The 17686-nt window shown below is 39.8% G+C and overlaps 3 protein-coding genes and 2 non-coding genes across 5 annotated transcripts; 1 reads left to right on the forward strand and 4 right to left on the reverse strand.

Moving 5' to 3' along the window:
• The first annotated feature begins 549 nt into the window (after positions 1 to 549).
• On the forward strand, positions 550 to 3529 carry b3gnt7 (UDP-GlcNAc:betaGal beta-1,3-N-acetylglucosaminyltransferase 7). Its single transcript, XM_033964697.2, has 2 exons — positions 550 to 715; positions 1432 to 3529. Coding segments are annotated over exons 1-2 (1212 nt in total). The 5' UTR covers positions 550 to 713; the 3' UTR covers positions 2642 to 3529.
• A 3360-nt stretch (positions 3530 to 6889) lies between these two features.
• ncl (nucleolin) lies at positions 6890 to 12304 on the reverse strand. The gene is made up of 16 exons (XM_033964695.2): positions 12148 to 12304; positions 11226 to 11327; positions 11022 to 11157; positions 10713 to 10814; positions 10168 to 10422; positions 9948 to 10094; positions 9797 to 9877; positions 9502 to 9625; positions 9282 to 9418; positions 9088 to 9214; positions 8871 to 9010; positions 8670 to 8805; positions 8292 to 8431; positions 7989 to 8115; positions 7598 to 7872; positions 6890 to 7516 (listed from the first exon to the last, which is right to left on the reverse strand). Exons 1-16 carry the CDS (start codon positions 12163 to 12165, stop codon positions 7455 to 7457), a joined length of 2109 nt encoding a protein of 702 aa, XP_033820586.1. The 5' UTR covers positions 12166 to 12304; the 3' UTR covers positions 6890 to 7454.
• LOC117370439 (small nucleolar RNA SNORD82) lies at positions 9693 to 9761 on the reverse strand. Its single transcript, XR_004541387.1, has one exon. It is a non-coding gene; the product is annotated as a small nucleolar RNA SNORD82 (small nucleolar RNA).
• On the reverse strand, positions 10540 to 10674 carry LOC117370440 (small nucleolar RNA SNORA57). Its single transcript, XR_004541388.1, has one exon. It is a non-coding gene; the product is annotated as a small nucleolar RNA SNORA57 (small nucleolar RNA).
• A 1994-nt stretch (positions 12305 to 14298) lies between the features above and the next one.
• nppc (natriuretic peptide C) lies at positions 14299 to 16614 on the reverse strand. The gene is made up of 3 exons (XM_033964698.2): positions 16418 to 16614; positions 15608 to 15902; positions 14299 to 14793 (listed from the first exon to the last, which is right to left on the reverse strand). The coding sequence occupies exons 1-2, from the start codon at positions 16508 to 16510 to the stop codon at positions 15630 to 15632; spliced, it is 366 nt and encodes a 121-aa protein (XP_033820589.1). The 5' UTR covers positions 16511 to 16614; the 3' UTR covers positions 14299 to 14793; positions 15608 to 15629.
• Between the last annotated feature and the right edge of the window lie 1072 nt (positions 16615 to 17686).

Genomic DNA, 17686 nt, shown 5'->3' on the forward strand with positions numbered 1-17686 from the left:
ATTTTGCATCATCCGGAACAAAACACTTCTCATCATTCTGGATTTGCCAAGCTGATAATTAATCAGACCTCATGACGCAACATTTATGTGATATTTGAAATATTTGTATAATTATTATCTTAAATAAATCATTTTAATGGCATTTTACATCTACTATCTACTGTAGAGACTTGAGCAATGTTGTTTTAAATAGCAGTATTACAAACGACACACGATTTGAGATTTTGATGACATGTTTTGATGCTTTGATTACTTACTCCATTGAAACCAGTTTGCGAAAGAGGATTTAAACTAGTGCAACATTTCCTCATGTTGTTTATGTGTCATTTTTACCAGACGAAATAAACAATAAGTCTGTTTCTTAGTCATGCAAATATCAGATATCTGATATTTGCATGCGTCCCATCCACGCTATACTGCAGTGGATAGGACGCGCGCCATTCTCCAACCACCTCCTCCCTACGTGGTCTACGTAAGAGCCCTGGCAGCTTTAAAACGGGCACTTTACGCAGAACGGTCATCACATCTCAGCAGCTCTCAGCACACGTCCACTGCTGGATTCTCACTCATTTTTAACATTGGTCATTTTACCTAAACTGTTTCGATTTTGATGCCAATATACTCAAGGTAGACTGACATTTACGCAGCATTTTTTTTATTGGAGTTAGGACTTTTCTTTGGATCTTTTCCCTACGCACTTTACAGAAGGCAAAATGTAAGTAGCCAATCATGAACTCTTACAAGGTTTACTAATTAGCATGTCCTAACGGTATAAATTCAAAGTGTAAGGCTTGTTTTGGCTACTTTTACGCATACAATTACGCATACAGTACTGTTTTCGATATTGTTAAAGTATGATTTTTGATAGAACTTAGAGAGCGCTCCTTGTGACTGTTTTTAAAGCACTGTTGACTTAGCCTCACTTCACAATTGGGGTAAAACTCGCTGTCTTGTGGTAGAAAGAGAGCTAACACGGCAGTGCCCCGGGGGTCGTAGAGGAACGAGCCCCAGCATGATAAAATGCAAACGTGAGGGTCTGAAGTACAGTGCAGGGGCTTACATCACCAGAAAAAATGTTTTGGAAAGTAGTTTCAATTGCGCGGAACCACTATTGGCCACTATTGGCACACTTTACGCACACATTTTACGCACAAAATTTACGCATATCTTCTTAGCACATCTCCTAATGTTATTATTCCCCAGGGCTTTTTTTTCTTCAATAGCCTTTGTTGTTGTGAATAAAAACTGTTGAATAACTATTATGATTACACTTAATCAAAAAGTTATTATTTCTTATCTTTTCTTAGTTCATGCAGATACGATTGCCTCAAGACTGTAGATAAAAGAATAGATTGTAACTTTTAATTAAACTGTCTGTGAATGAAATCTTCTACATGTGCTGGAATTTATACTGTTTGTGTTTCCACATAGGATGAATAACCGGGACCGCTGGAGAGTATACAAAAGGGTGAGCCTCATGTTCCTCTTGGCTCTGCTGGCACTGACTGTTGTTCAGCGTGGGAGCATCAATATGGGTGCTCCCTTTGAACTAGAGAGGCAGGCGCGCATGCACCCTCCCGCTGACTACGATGACAAACAGGAAAACGGCATCAAGGCCTTCTGGAAGTCAAGTAAACCCTCAACCTCCGAGAGTCCCACCATTACCCACGACAACCGGCCAACCACCTGGGATGTCACCAGCACCAACTGTACTGCAAATCATAACCTCTCTGAACAAGACTGGTTCATGGGGTTAGAGGCAAACTTCAAACAGTTCCTGCTTTATCGACACTGTAGATACTTTCCGATGATTCTTAACCACCCAGAAAAGTGCTCAGGAGATATCTATCTACTAATCGTTATCAAATCGGTTGCAACGGAGCACGATCGCAGAGAGGTGATCCGTAAAACGTGGGGTAAAGAGCAGGTGGTGGATGGGAAACGAATCAAAACGCTTTTCCTTCTCGGTAAATCTTCAAATGAGGTGGAGCGGGCCAACCATCAGAAGCTCTTGGAATATGAGGACTACATCTATGGTGACATCCTCCAATGGGACTTCCTGGATAGCTTCTTCAACCTGACCCTGAAAGAAACCCACTTCCTGAAATGGTTTCACACATACTGCCCCAACGTACGCTACGTTTTCAAAGGCGACGATGATGTTTTTGTGAGCGTCCACAATATTTTTGAGTATCTCGAAATGAGCAGCAAGGTGAAAGATATGTTTGTTGGGGATGTGATTTTCAAAGCTAAGCCCATTCGCAAAAAGGAGAACAAATACTACATCCCCCATGCTTTGTACAACAAGACCTTCTACCCTCCGTATGCAGGCGGTGGGGGGTTCTTGATGGATGGGCCCCTGGTTAAGAGGCTTCATGTTGCGGCAGATACCTTGAATCTCTATCCCATTGATGATGTGTTCCTGGGCATGTGCCTCGAGGTTCTTAAGGTTACTCCCATCAAGCACAATGCCTTTAAGACGTTTGGCTTGGTGAAAAATAAGGCCAGCAAGTTGAACAGAGAACCTTGTTTGTTTAAAAGCATGATTGTGGTGCACAAGCTGCTGCCCACGGACCTTATTCGCATGTGGAATCTGGTCAATAGTGATTTGGTATGTTCCAAGAAGGCACAAATACTATAGCTTTACGAGAATATTCGGACTTAAGATGGAACCGCTCCTGTTTATGGACAAATGTGACATATCAAACTGCCGTCTAAGCGGACTACCTGAAGGAGTTTCCTTAAAAGTAAATTATGAACTTTTTATTAGTATTTTTTATTGGCAATTGAAGGACTTTTACTGAATTTTATAGGTGGATTTGTAAGGAGAACTTATTTGCAGTAGCTGCTTATCCAGTTGCGTGGCACTGGACTTTATTGGGTTAATGTTTTGTGATAAGCCTCCACCCTGCCCCATCCGGAATTTCCAAATACTCTAATATTTATGTTCTTAAGTTGTTTTTTTTTCTTTTCTATCATCTGTCAAACTACTGTAGATTTGCAGTAAAAAACAAAAACAAAAAAAACCCCCACATGAATCCAACAATGTGAATTTGTGATAATTTAGTGGTACAGAAACCATTCATGCATTATTTTTTATATGTCGGTTTGTTGATGTTCTGACCTGAGGGAGATTTCAAATTTCCTTTCAATAACATAACTAAAGCGTGTCTAATAGTTTTGTTCAATGCAACATATTGTAATTAATGCGGGACAAACCAGTCTACCTCAAAAATGAAATATTTTAAGTGTTGGGACATCACAGCTTTCAAATGCGTTCAAGGTGACTTTTTGAATTGTTCTTGCACTTGTTATTTTAAATTGAATTGGACTGGACTTCTGCCTTTGTGTGTTTATGTCTGAAGCTGCGTTCATGTGCTGAAATACTTGACATGTCTTTGGTAGAGGGTTTACCGTAACACTGTGAACTGCTGATTGCTGGTACGAGATTATTTAATTACAAGAAGCCAATATAGAATAAAATAATAGAATTCAGTGATTTTTGCTAGAATGAGTGGTGATTATGTCTTCAGAGTTTATGTGAAAATGTACATATGTGTAAATAAATGTCTTAAACCTTTAGTCTCTCTCTATGTACAGTGTATATTGTAACACATGTCCTAGATCTGCTCTTTATCAGCCTTGCGCATCAATGTGAACATAGGTTTCAGGTCAACAACAATAGTGATGCATTTTGACAGGTATCGGTTACAGTGGATAACATATGTACTGTAACACATATGCTAGTAATAATGAGATTGAAAGACAAAACATCTGGTCACAATTTGAATATATTGTGATTTTAATTCACTTTTTGTTGGTGGTTTTATCAGGACTGTCCTCTGTCTAAGATGTATTGGCTCTGATTTGCATACTTCCACACTGCTCATGAGTGTGGCATTGTGGCACAGTTTGGCAGCCATGTTGAATCTTGAGGATCCTTTCACATGGCACACTAGAGATGGGGCAGATAGAGCCATGTATCCAACAGTGGAGATATTGTTGAGTGGTTTAACTTGGCTCAAGAAGACAAAGACTTATCAAAGGACAAAAGGGATGCTTTCCTGTTGTTCTTCTCCGTTTCTTATGGGACAAACTGAGAAAAATGGCATTGAAACTGGATAGTCTGTATATTATGTTCCTCATGGTGTACACTCTCAAACACAGAAAGGTTTTAATCTCTTTATACGGCTTTCATCTTCACAAAAGTACAAAGCCTGAGTCAAATGGTGTCAAACTATCAAGCATTATTGCTGTGCTTTATGTTGTGATACTGATGAACTTGATGATGTTGGAGAAACGTGACACCTCGAAATAAAATAATCAGAGCAAATACTTCCTACTATGATTTATGAGGGAATATTTATTTCAACAAGTAATATAATAATCTGTTTACAACTTAAGATAAAATAAGATAATCTTTATCTGTCCCACAATGGGGAAGTTCCCGTGTTGCAACGCACAGTTCAAGAACACTAAGTATAAAAATGAACTCATCAGCCTCTGGAAATTCAGCAGTTTACCTTTAATTTGGCAGTGTTGACAGTGACTCGGGTTAGAAGCACTTGTTTGCTTAAGAACACAAGTTCTGTCGTTGTGTCCTTAGGCAAGACACTTCACTCACCACGCCTTTGTAAGAATGTGGTGTTAGAGTGAGTGATTGATGATGAGGGGCCGATGGCACAGACTGGCAGCCAGGTGTGCCTCAGTCTACCCCAGGGCAGCTGTGGCTATAGTAGCTCACCACCACCGAATATGAAGGGAATTAATATTAATTACAGTGTAGCGCCTGTAAAGTGTCATGCATTATTTTTATTATGAGTGATTTAACACAAATTGGTAGATAGCTTTATACTGTCAAAACAAACAGAAGATTGTGGGTGACTGAAAAACAAAATCAACAAAAAAAATCTAGTATTTCTAAATATATAAATATACAAATACTAGTATAGTAATGATTAATACTAGTATACCAAGAATGGATATACGACAAAGCAAAAAACATTCCCGGGAGGACAGAGGCACCAGCCATCATTTAGCATCATGCAGTGTCAATGTCCCACTGCGGTGAGGAGATGTGTCCGTATGCACATAACCTGCCAGTGAATAGGCAACTGCACATTTGTTGACACTAATTGGGGCTTTTGATGTCAGAGCGGTCAGTGGGTCGGTAGAAGGGGCTGCAGCCTTTCACACTAACCCTCCATTTTCTTCAAAGGCCTTTAAGGACCATTGCTGGCATGGCAGGAGATGGGAATGTTGTAAGGCTCAAATTAACAAGAACATTCCTTAACCTGTGTGGTGACATGAAAACTGGACAAGAGAAAATGCAATTTGAGGGCAATTGTTCCAAAGTTTGGAACGTCTCTGGTTCTATAGAAAATTGTTGTGATCTAGAAGATGGAAATTAGCTATGAGCTACAATCTGGTACAAACATATCTGCCACTATGCTTAATGTAATTGTACACTGTCCTAATAAACCAATAAATGAAATTAAATGAAAAAGAATGTACAAAGCAGAATGATTTGTTGTGGATAGAAACTAATCCTGTATGGCATTACACATAATCTTTTATTTTAAAAGACAGGTGTTCTTATTCAAAAAAAAAAAAAAAGGAAAGGAATACAACTTGAAAACATACATTCTCTGTGAGCAGAGGTGCCTCTCCAGAGCTCTCACCAGTAACTTGGCCTTGTGATGTCACCTGCTTGTTTCCATGGAGAAAATGTTTACGCCATACTGTGGAACATTCCAGACAAAGCAAAAACATCCCCCCAGAAATATACAGGTGGCCTTGCTTCCACCAGCTACAGCACACCTTAAGTGAAAAAAATAGAATGTTAACACATTTTTGTCTCCAGTGGTCAACAGCTGTAAATGTGTTTGTCTACTAAACACGTGCAAACAATTAAAGAGTATTCCTGTTGAATGAATAAAGGGCCAAGGCAAAGAACACTGTGTGCTCTAGTACACTGGTTCCCCACAAAGATCCATTGTGAAGAGGACATAGAGAATTATGGTTTTACTACTGAGAGAGAGAGATACTATTTACACTATACCCAAAACAAAAGTTTAAGTATCCGTGACTACCATATTGTCATATTGACCGTGCTCTATACATGTTATGTTATTATGGAATAATTTGCAAAATACTTAAAAAAAATCGTATTTAAGTTGTATGAGAAGCCTACACTAAAGCGTAGTAGCAGTCTTTGAGGTCTTATAGTTCGATCCCCATACCAACTTTAATCATAGGGGTTGCTACTACTACAGATACATTGTATGTTAATATAACAAGTATATTTTTGGACAAACTATAATCCCACAACAAATGAATTTTTGAGTTCAACCAAAAAATGTGAGGAACTTTGGTACTTTTTTTTTTTTTTTGGATAATCAAATGAAATGTTTACCTGTTTGGGTATTTGCCAGTGTGACTTGAGGAGCTAATGAATTGGAGGCACCTTTAAGAATAAAGAACCCTCTGTTCATGTTTAGAGATGACAGCAGACTACTGTCCCAGACATGATATTGTCACCAGTGTGATCCAGCCTAGAACAGGCCAAGCCCTAGTTTTACTAGTAATGTTACATGTAGTGGCTTAGTGTTCAAATTAACTGTTTTGACACCTCCAATTTGGTGAGGCTATCCAACTGAGCTCATTTGCTGTCAAATACTTGCACCATTACATAAGTGATGCTGCCATCTGGTGGACGTTACTAGTCTCTGAACAGCTCATTGTCTAGCTGATCTTCTGGTGAGGGCAGTCGTACATAGATTTGTACTTTGCTGTGAGTCAACTTCCTCAGCACAAAGCTTAAATCACCTGAACAAATGCTGGGTCCCACTTACCAATTTCTTCAATAATCATTGCTATACATTAAAAGACACCACCATTTTAAAAACCACCTAGTGGGATTTATTTTCATTAGGAGTAATTAGTCAATGCACTACAAATACTGTGGGAAAAATTCATTCTGACTGCATCCCTTCCCGGGGATGGAATAGCATAATGCATATTACTGACTTAGCCTCAAATATTTATCAAAATATGCTTTACACAGTACAAGTAAAACTTGACACCTAAAGCAAACTAAACAATAAAAACAAACATGGATACAAGAGTATCATTTACAAAAGGTAAAATGAAATAAACATTTTTTTACATGAACTGGACAAAATGCATTTTCACAGCAAACCATTGAGTCAGACCATACACTTCATCCAGAGCAAGAACAGGTGGATAGGGAAGGTTTGCTGCAGAGACATTCAGTACTCAGATTGAGTACAAGACAAAGTACCTTACTGGCACAGCAGGATGGCAAAATGGGGTGTACGATATAGGCCTAAAATGCCCATTGAAAGTTAACATGGGATGATGCTTTCTGGAATGTCCAAAAGCTCTGAAAACGATGAAATCAGAGTCCATTCAAAAGTAAAAGACCAAAAGCCTTAGTCATCAAACTTTATCTTTTTTCCCTGTGGTTTGGCAAATCCACCACCACCTCTTCCACCTGGGGGGGGAAAAAAAAAAACCAAAAAAATTTATATACTTCACTGGCAATTTGTTTTTAATCACTTAAACTGAAATGTACCTCCAAATCCTCCTCGTCCACCTCGACCTCCTCCACGTCCCCCAAAACCGCCTCTGCCTCCCCTGCCCCCACCGCCTCGACCACCGAATCCTCCAAAGCCTCCGAAACCTCCTCTGCCTCCACCACGGCCTCCCCCTCGGCCCCCGCGGAATCCTCCCTCTCCCTTGGGCTTGGCGTAGTCCAGAGTTACTTTGTTCCCATCAATCTCACCATCATCCATGGCCTCCTTCGCTGCTTTGCAGTCACTCTCGTTGTCAAAGTCCACAAATCCAAAACTAAAACAGAGCATTAAAAAATTTCAGTGCTGGTGACTTAAGTCTGACCAATGAAAAAGGTAGACTGCAGTGTCTCTTTTTAGCCACACTACATGAATGGTATAATTTTAACCTACCATTTTGAAGCCCCTGTTTCACGATCTGTCACTATCCTGGCCCCAACTGCTCCATCAAATGCCTCCCTGAGTGACTGATCTGTCGTGTCCTCTGAAAGACCCTTTACAAACAGGGTCTTTGTTGGACCTTTGGGGAACATAAAAAAGGAAAGTTAAACAAATGCAGTGTTTGTTCAAATCAAAGTTTAGCCATAATCCAGATCAGGACTTGACTATCTTAGAATTCTTCAGTCAAATATCAGGAAGTCAATTTTCATCACATTCGGTCATTTTCAAAGTATGTCTGTTAAAATAAAAAAATACCTGAATTCCCTCGACCTCCATCACCTCTGGTGTTTGAGCTGTACTCTAGTCTAATCGACCGGCCATCAATCTCTGTGTTGTTCAGGTTTTCAAGAGCCTCCTTGGCATCATCTGTGCTGTCGAATTCGATGAAGGCAAATCTAAGGAAGAAGTTTAAAAATTAGTGAGGCTGCCACATAATTACTGAAGTCTCACTAACATTTGATGTGTTGTTGCACATCAGACATAGGCAACATCCACAAGAATGACCCCGTTTAGCTGTGCATTAACTCTTCTTCTCGTGCGAATCCACAAAATCATTGAAAGATTAAGAGGAGCTCATGAGAAGGTCAATTGTAAACAACCAGTTAGTAAAAATATATCAAATTAAGACCTTACCCTTTAGCCCTTCCATTATTTTGAGGGATTCTTATTGACACTGCCTTTTCAAATGTGGACTGCAGGGTTTCCTCTGACGCACTGAAGGCCAGATTATTTACCACAAGCGTTTTACAGGCTGCTGCAGGTGCAGCTCCTATAAGAAGAGCAGGCCATTAATGTTCATCGTTAAGATCAGTCAATCATCCAATGACCACTTACCTCCCATTCTGCCTCCTTTCTGCTGGCTTTTCTCTCCAACAAAGTCAACAATGATGGCCCTTCCCTGTATATCTGTTCCCTGGGCCTGCTCTAGCATCTTCTCAGCGTCAGCTTCAGATTTGAATTCTATGTAGGCAATTCTGTTTGGAAAATACAAACCATTAAATGCATCTACAATGAATACATGGATTAAAGTAAGGTTATGCATTTTTCTTACCCTCTGTTTGAACCGTTCTGCCCTAGGGGTAACCGAACATCTACAGCATCTTCAAAAACTTCCTTAAGTTCATCAGCCGTTACAGAGAAGGAAAGGTTCTTCACAAATAAGGTGCGGGTGTCCCTCTCTGAAAGAATGAATATGACCAGTGTCAATACAACTGTGAGTACACAAGTCTTCATTTGTTTTCTCACCTTTCCTCCCCTCCTGTGCGTTCTCTTTACTCCGGGCTCTGTCTAGCTTAATTTCCTGACCCATAAACTTCTTGCCATTGAGCTCCATTGCCTTCTGCAATTCCTCTTCAGAAGAGAAGTCCACATAACCAAATTTCCTAAAGAAGAAAAAAGGCAAAATTTACTTTACCAAGAATTCATAAGTGTGATCAACGGCAAGTTGTGGAAGAAATATACTTACTTTGATCCTCCTAACCGAACATCAACAATTTCCAAGTTATTTTTTGAAAAAAATTTCCTAAGCGAAGCCTTAATCTCGTCAAAGTCTTTATTTGCATTAAGGTTTCCTACAAATAGACAAAACCCTGGAGGGGAAGCAAACACTGAATTAGACTAATCTTTGACCATTCCTAAAAATTGAAATACATTGGCAAAATTCAGAAAGTATAAAAGGTGACATCATGTATCAGTATTAAGTCCCTTGTGATCATCATTATTTAACAACTGAAGAGAATAGTAGTTCTATGCATCTGTACCTTCTCCGTCTGTTTTTGCCTTCTTGGCAGGTGGTGTTTCCTTTTTGGCTTCTGCCTTCCTCTTTGCAGGAGTCACTGGTGCTGAAGAGAACATTTTGATTAATACAATCAAATTCAACACACTTTTTAAATAGTTTGATAAACTTCATACCTTCTTCCTCATCATCATCTTCCTCCTCATCTTCATCTTCCTCCTCATCGTCATCATCTTCCTCTTCTGACTCCTCCTTTGCCTTCACCATACCTGCCTTTTTAGCCTTGGCAGGAGCTGGTGTTGTGTCCATTTCCTCCTCAGACTCTGAAAAACAACTTAAATGTTAGAAAATCTGCAACTTCACCAATAGCCAACATGCAGTCTTTGTGGTTCACACCATCGTCATCCTCATCTTCTGAGGACTCCTCTTTTGCTACTGGGGCCTTGGCTTTTGCTGCAGGTTTGGCTGCAGCTTTAGCTGCAGCTTTAGCAGCGGGGGGCGCCTTAGCTGGCATTTCTTCTTCTGAGTCCTCGTCGTCATCATCATCGTCGTCAGATGATTCTTCGGCTGCAGGAGCTTTGGCGGCAGGAGCCTTGGCGGCAGGCTTGGCGGGGACTTTTTTGGGGGGTGGTGCCTCTTCTTCTGAGTCATCTGAAAACATCAAGAGTCATTTCAAATAAGACCAACTCCCAAGACCCTTGGAGCACTGTGGAAGAGCTGCAGTTCACTCCAGGTGCAGCCTGAGCAAGGTACAATCAGTTTTAAAAACAATGTCACAGCGATTGAGGATAGAACCGGCAGACATAACACACCGGCACCGAAGACATAGCACTGAATTTCATATTCCTCCGTACATAACACGCATGAGTACAGAACAACTACATGCATGCCAAGAAATGGAGGATTCAACTAATACTCTTGTAGGACAACTAGGTCCTCACCATCGTCGTCGTCGTCATCATCAGAATCTTGGCTTTTTGGTGGCGCCTTGGCTGTAGCTTTGGCTGGTGTGGCCTTTGATGGGGGAGTTTCCTCTTCAGAATCTGCAGGATTACAAACATGAGTAAAGGTAAACTAAGAAATAAATATTCATTAGGTCAGGACAATATGCCTATTAAACCAAATGTAATGTGTATTGTCTTACTGGTGAACAAAGAAGCACACATCTATTGACAAGTGCTGCTATACGATGCCTTTACAGCAATTTTAGGCCAATGATGGCAAAGGAAATGGAGGGATATTCTTATTACCTGAATCATCATCGTCGTCATCTTCACTGCTTTCTGCCTTTTTAGCAGCCTTGCCATTCTTGGCAGGTGTGGCCTTGGCAGGTGTAGCCTTGGCAGGAGGGGCTTTAGTAGCCTTTTTCACTTTTGGTGGTGGAGCCTGAAATGTATAAACACTATAAATAAACCTGCATATGAAATCAATAAAATTACGTCACAGGCATATACCTCTTCCTCCTCTTCACTGCTGTCCTCCTCACTGGAGTCATCCTCTACTTCTTTGGGCGGTGGGGGTGCCTTTTTCTTCTGCGTGACTTGTTTATTAGCTGCCTGAAATTTAATCAAAGATATTGTTCAAAATCACGGCTAATGGGCAAAAGAATTAAACCCGTCTTCACTATAAACTCAAGTACAGAGTGCAACATATGTCTAACGTATGTATAACGTCTATCGTTCCATTGGTGCGTGCCCACCTCGTGTGTCACACGCAAAGCCCACGTGGGGCTCAAGAGGTCCGCCTGTTAGCATAAGGCTAATCCGCACATAATCATGCCAATATAACAAAGTCCTACACATACACAGTTGTGTTAATTTAATGTCTCGTGCTAAATTATGTTTTTCCAATTTGTTGTAGACACGCACATACGTTGCCTTGTTTAAACCAAATCATAGTCTGCAGAGCATGTGTTGTTTGCTAATGCTAATGCTAGCTAACACACATGTCGTGGCCACGTTTATTCAAGCACAACACGAGGACATCCATAAAACACGATTTAAACATTTTTGTTGGTACAGTTATGGTAAAACTGTAAACTGAAAACCAATGGCTTCGGCCGAAGGAGTGTCGAAGGCGTATATGTGCCATTTTGAGCAGTTAGCAGGCCTACGCGGCTGCACCACGACAGAACAAACATGGCTGCTGCAAACGACTGCAAAACGATTTCACAGAAAAGAATGGCGACAAGTATCTTCTCTTTTTGTTAAAAAGCTCAGGGGGACATAACAAGGCAGATATATTTTAGGCCATTTGCTGTACGTTGCCCCCAATGAACGTGATAGTGTCCCACGTAAAAACAAAGCTTTATCTACCAAGGCTTAATGTCATTAAGCGTTAATATTAAAAAAAAAAAAAAGGATAAAAAGTCCTTACCTTCGCTAACTTCACCATGATGTCGCTGTGTTTCAAAGAAACACAAATAAATGTACGAAAAGAGAGAGTAATATAGCTCTAGCACATGCACGTGGCTCAGCCTGCTCAGTGAGACATTGGACAGGAAAGACAGAAGGACAGAGACGGGCTGTTTCTGTGCCCCCTGCGCGTGCACTGCGCCCTCCCACACGGCCTCTGCACCAATCACAGCTGCGCTCGCGCCGTGGACACGCCTACTGCCAGCGCCATGGAATTTACTACAACACGCGGGGACTACTTCACACGTTTGACTGGACTGGGTGACTTTCTTTTACGTTAAGAAGCAAATGGCAACTGTGCAGGTCTATCTTATGTGTGGAACCATACGAATCTAACCACAGCTGACAAAGAAAGATAGCTTTTAGCAAAGAGTAGACTATTGTATATAAACCACACGGTAGCAGAGTAAAAAGCCACCACATCGTGGCAGTATTGGCTTAATTGTTGTGGGACACATTTCAGATCGCTCCACACTTCCCACTACGCCCACCATAGTGTATTCAGGGTTAACACACGAGCCTCACCCGACTATTGAATATTAGACTAATTTGTGAGAAGATACATTTGAATCACAAGGCGAACTACGACAGGTTATCCTGTACTCGTAGTCTGACAGTGTCTAATTGGAAAAAGCACAAAAAACAAACAAACAAACAAACAAAAAACAAAAGCAAACCAAACAAACAAACAAAAAGCCTAATAATAATAATAATAATGAATAAAAACATAAATAAATAAGTAAATAATACAAATATTCCTGTAGGCTGTAGTTTAGAGTAATCCTTTGTTATACACAGGCGCACCAGATGCTGCTCCACAGGTGTGAGTCCAGTCTGCTGCACTCTGCCCTCTAGTGCTACCAGTTTGCAATTTCACCTCTGAACTGAGCCCTGCCTGTCCATAGAGGTGGTCAAAGTACCGCATTTCGTTACTTGAGTCAAAGTAGCCTACGGGTATACTTGGTTTAATATTACTCTGATACAAGTAAAACTTGCTCAGTTAAAAAAAATAAATCTTCGAATAGGCTATAGAAAATATTGCCTTAGTATTGAAGGAGGCTACCTTTAGTGATGATAACTTTGGGTATTACAAAATAATAAGATACATCAACAGTCTTGAATTGTAATATGGTCTTATCACTGCACCATATAAGCAAAATAAATTATGTAAAAGATCAGATTATAAAACGACGAAAGGCATACTTGGTTATAATGAGTACAATGAAAACAGGATTTTAACAAGCCGACATTTTGTATATTTACTGGTGGCATTGACTGTATATCTGCATATAGCCAGTCTCTGGACTGAGCATTATAAGGCTTTAATAGGCACAAGACAAGAAAACTCCTTCACAATAGTAATGAATCCTTTGAGCCTTTTTGGAAATCAAGTGGAATATTGTATTTATCTTATAGATGTAATGGAGTCAAATAAAGCAATAAGTTAAGTGTGTCTACAGATCCTCAAAACTGTACTTAAGTAGCCTACTTAAATAATATAATGTCCACAACTGCTGGCCTGTAGGCCTGTGCTGTACGGAGCCCAGGGTTAAGGATTCATTAGACAGAGGACAGGTTGTGCCGACAGGAGGAAGTTCATTGGTGAAATGGAACAATATGAGATATGATAATCTGATGATGTCATACAGAAAATCCACAATGTGGGATTCTGGAAATGTGAATTTATGTCTAAGCTTTCTAATTGAAATACACCATCAGTTTGTGACATGTGCTGTCAAATTTGACAGTTTAAAGGGGAGGTTTCCCATAGAGTTTTTCTCAATTTAAAATAGACATTAAAATGCGCCATTATATGAATTAAACTATATTCTCTGTAATGTGTGATTTTAATGAAGAATACTCTCTTTAACAACCCCATAAGCTGATGTTCCTTTTTAATAATCATTTTATTTTCAGAACTAAATTGACCTGCATATGTCTGCATATTTATGAAATCTCTTTGTTAAAATGGAGTTAAGTGTGCCATCATTATAGAAACAACTATCTTAAAAGTGTGTAGTTATTGGTGCTGTGTGAACAAGAAGTAAAGGTATAAATCAGATTGAAATTTTGACCTTCCATGTTTTCAAACAAAGAATCAAATGGACATAAGAAGAATTCTGTAAGTGCACATGGAATGTAATCTTTATAATTTTTAAAACATTTACAACTATTTGAAACAAAAAAGTAACAAACAGAATTGACCTGCATTTTGTTCTTTCAAAATGTTACATAAATAAAACATATTTATAAATATCTCTTTTATAAACATATAAATAGTTTTTAAACATAAATACATTTATGCAGGTGGAGATGAAATACATGAATGTACAGCAGCAGCATCAGCAACAATATACAGCTTTGCGTTGTGTTGTTTTTACACCATTGTCCATCATCGTGTACATTATCTCTCTGTCGGGATGTGTTGACAAATGGATGTAGTGTCTGCATATATTGTTTTATATGAGGGTTTCGGAGCGTCGTCATCTCAGTCTTTGTAGATGCTGGTCACTTTCTCACCGGAAGTCGGTCACATACTCAGTTTTGTTTTTTATTCCTCAGGTGAGAACAGACTGCTGTAAGTTGTCCAAACCCATCGTCCACAGATCTGTAAGAAAAGCAAAGGAAATTTGTTAGTGCCATTTTAAAAACAGAAGACACATGTATTTAAGCAGTTGGGTACATTTAAAAGTGCGCAGGATATGGTCTGACCCATGAGTGTATAACGAAGTGTGCTGTGATGAAAAACACTGACTCACAGAATTAGGACTAAGGACTTGACAGTTTGCCACAGCCACACACAGGCACACACACAGGAGCCCATAGCTGCAGGACTAACTGTGCGTCACCTTAGCTTCCTAACTCCTGCTGTTTTGCCTTAAAATGTCTTTGGTAAAAGTGGATTTCCCAGAAAGATCCCCCACTGCCACAGCATGCTGCTTTGTTTTAGTGTGTGTCCCTCCTTCATCGCTCTAGCTTTTAATCATAAACTTGATACATCCTGTCTGCTCCCAGATGAGACAGATGCTGTTCTTAGCAAACGCCTATAAAGTGGACTTTATAGTCAGATACAGTACAGATATTTTCTGGTGAGGTTTTGTTCACAGCTTTAGTGTGACTTTACCACCACTCAGTGATTGTGAAAGTCAGATCATGTCATCTTCATTCATTCATATTACAACCACGACTGCAGGACTTGGAGACAAAAAGCAAACTACTGGAAAGTATGTTTTTGCTCATATGCCTTCATCTTTGTACTTGATGCCACTCCTCCTCTTTCCTCCTACCCAACTCTCAACAGGTTCTCTCTTACATAAAATCTAATCTTTTGCAGAAACTACAATTGTATTTGGTTTATCACCTTTTTAAATTATTGAAGGTGTATTTGCTTTATAACAGTATCTGTTTTCCTGATGTCTTACCTTCACAGCACCGCTCCGGTCCCTAGCATCCCATGCCACTTAGGGTTCCTATTCTGTCCATCTTATGTCCGAAGCAGCCACTCCTCGACGAAGAGCCGGCTTTTTTATTTCCTGATTTGTGCCTCCTAGGCACAGGGTGGTCGTTAAGAAGCCGAGCCCACATCCCCCTGGCCCTGGTGTCCACGCGTAAATCACGCAGTAACCGTATCCGTGAGCGCACAGCCTCCAATTGCCTCTCCCTTTCCTCTGACTCCAGAAAGTCCGCAAGCTCCTCACCCAGCAAACTCCGAAGAGACTGGAATCATAAAAATTAAAACAATATCGTAAACACAATAGAAACGTATACTAAAAGGATACAAAAGTCAAACAGAATAAATCAAGTGCATATATCAATGTTGTTAAAGTTCGCTCATGTCAAAACAAGCTGTGCGTCTGCCGAGCTCACATCCCATTAGGCAGGTGCTTAGTGCTGCATTATATGGAGTCTACAACTACCATCGATAAATAAAATAACATGCGGTCCTATTATAAATATTACTTTTGATGTGTCCGTAAAGTGTAGGCTGGCACAATGACGTGCGTAATTGTTCTTTTACGCATAGGTATGTTTTAGAATAAGCATGAAACATGAAATCATTTCTAGCGTTTAAAAAAATAAATATTACATGACGAATACTTGTTTGACATTTGCTTTGTGTTTTAGAACAATTTTCACCCTAACTTGTTGTTTGCTAAATGTTTCAGCTCTTTTTGTCTTTCTATGGTGTGCGCACGCTGACTCTGATTCCAACGACGAAAATTTGCCCTTACCTTTTGCTGCACTTGTGATAAAGGTTTTGCTCCAATCTTCATTGAAAGCAAAGTGACAATAAGTCCACATGCTACCAAGTAAGACACGTTCATTTTGGCGACTTGTGAGTTCTAGAGTGAATTGATTCCTGTGGGACACAGTAGCCAATCAGCTGTTCACCGTAGGAGGCTGAAATCCTTCGTTCACTCTTAGGCTCCTCAAGTGCTCCTCTAACTCGGTGTATTGGTTCGCTGTGCTTTATAGCCGACCCATGGTGATGTCATAACAACCTGCGTAATGGTGCGCTCCTTTTTCACAATACCTGCCTCTGAGCGCGTCACGTCACGCGCAACTAAATGAGCCAAGCTTCTGCAGAAATTAGATGAGACTGTCCAACCTGCATGAAACTTCAAACACTAAAAGATCACAGTGGCCTCTCCAACAAAAATATATTCACCATAACTCCGTTTTTGACCTGCCGGTTTCAGCAAAAGTACGGTACACATGGAGCAGAGATGATGGCATAATTTTAAACTACAGATCTCAAACTATCGAATACAAATATATAAACATAGTATTTAGAATTTTCCATCACATGGAATCACTCCTCTCTTAATATACAAGCTCATGGTTTGGGCTCAAGGCAGTTCTAGTGTATTTAGAAGCACTGTCTGCGCTGGGACACAGAGTGGCAGCATTTACTGTGCCAAAAAGAGAATCCCATTATGTACACGGGACATCAATCAGAGTGCACGGACAAGAACTGTCACCGATGTCATCAAGGACGTTTGCATGTAGGTATAGCAAAAATAATGTCCTTAGTATTTTATTATTGTTTCATTGATTTCAAGAGCAAATTTGGGATCACACATGATAAAACATAGGCGTGTGATGTCTATTTCCAAATAAATATATGTGTTAGCCTAGATTTAAAGATTCAGTTTATCTGTTTTAGGATATGTAAAGCTCCACAAGTTAATGACAGCAATGCCAGGCTTAAACTCCCCAGACCTCAATAGTCTTGACGTTTTATGTTTTACAGAGCATTTTCTGCAGCTTACGGCTTCTTTATATTTATGCTTTACAAGGATTTGACACATTCCTTTGTAATGCCACAAGTGTCACTAGTGTCTCTTGTTTTGTATTGTTTAATAAAGTTACACATTCTTTCCAATGACTTCACACAAAGTTACAGAGCATCATCTGCTTTGCCTCTTTCCTCATACTCCTCTCCATGCCTCATTTTATTTTTAGTTTTTATATAGATTTTTTATTCTATTTTTTTAAAG

This window comes from Periophthalmus magnuspinnatus, chromosome 4, assembly GCF_009829125.3.
Source record: "Periophthalmus magnuspinnatus isolate fPerMag1 chromosome 4, fPerMag1.2.pri, whole genome shotgun sequence".
In the NCBI taxonomy this organism is placed as follows: domain Eukaryota; kingdom Metazoa; phylum Chordata; class Actinopteri; order Gobiiformes; family Gobiidae; genus Periophthalmus; species Periophthalmus magnuspinnatus.

Excerpts from the sequence above, each read along its gene's own strand:
- ncl (XM_033964695.2), bottom strand. Across the intron at positions 10,815-11,021 it reads TGACGACGATGATGATTCAG|ATTCTGAAGAGGAAACTCCC; the intron begins GTAATAAGAATA and ends GTAATCCTGCAG. Across the intron at positions 9,626-9,796 it reads GGCAAAAACAGACGGAGAAG|GGTTTTGTCTATTTGTAGGA; the intron begins GTACAGATGCAT and ends CTTCCCCTCCAG.
- nppc (XM_033964698.2), bottom strand. The coding sequence starts at position 16,510 with ATGAACGTGTCTTACTTGGTAGCATGTGGACTTATTGTCACTTTGCTT. Across the intron at positions 15,903-16,417 it reads TATCACAAGTGCAGCAAAAG|TCTCTTCGGAGTTTGCTGGG; the intron begins GTAAGGGCAAAT and ends TTATGATTCCAG.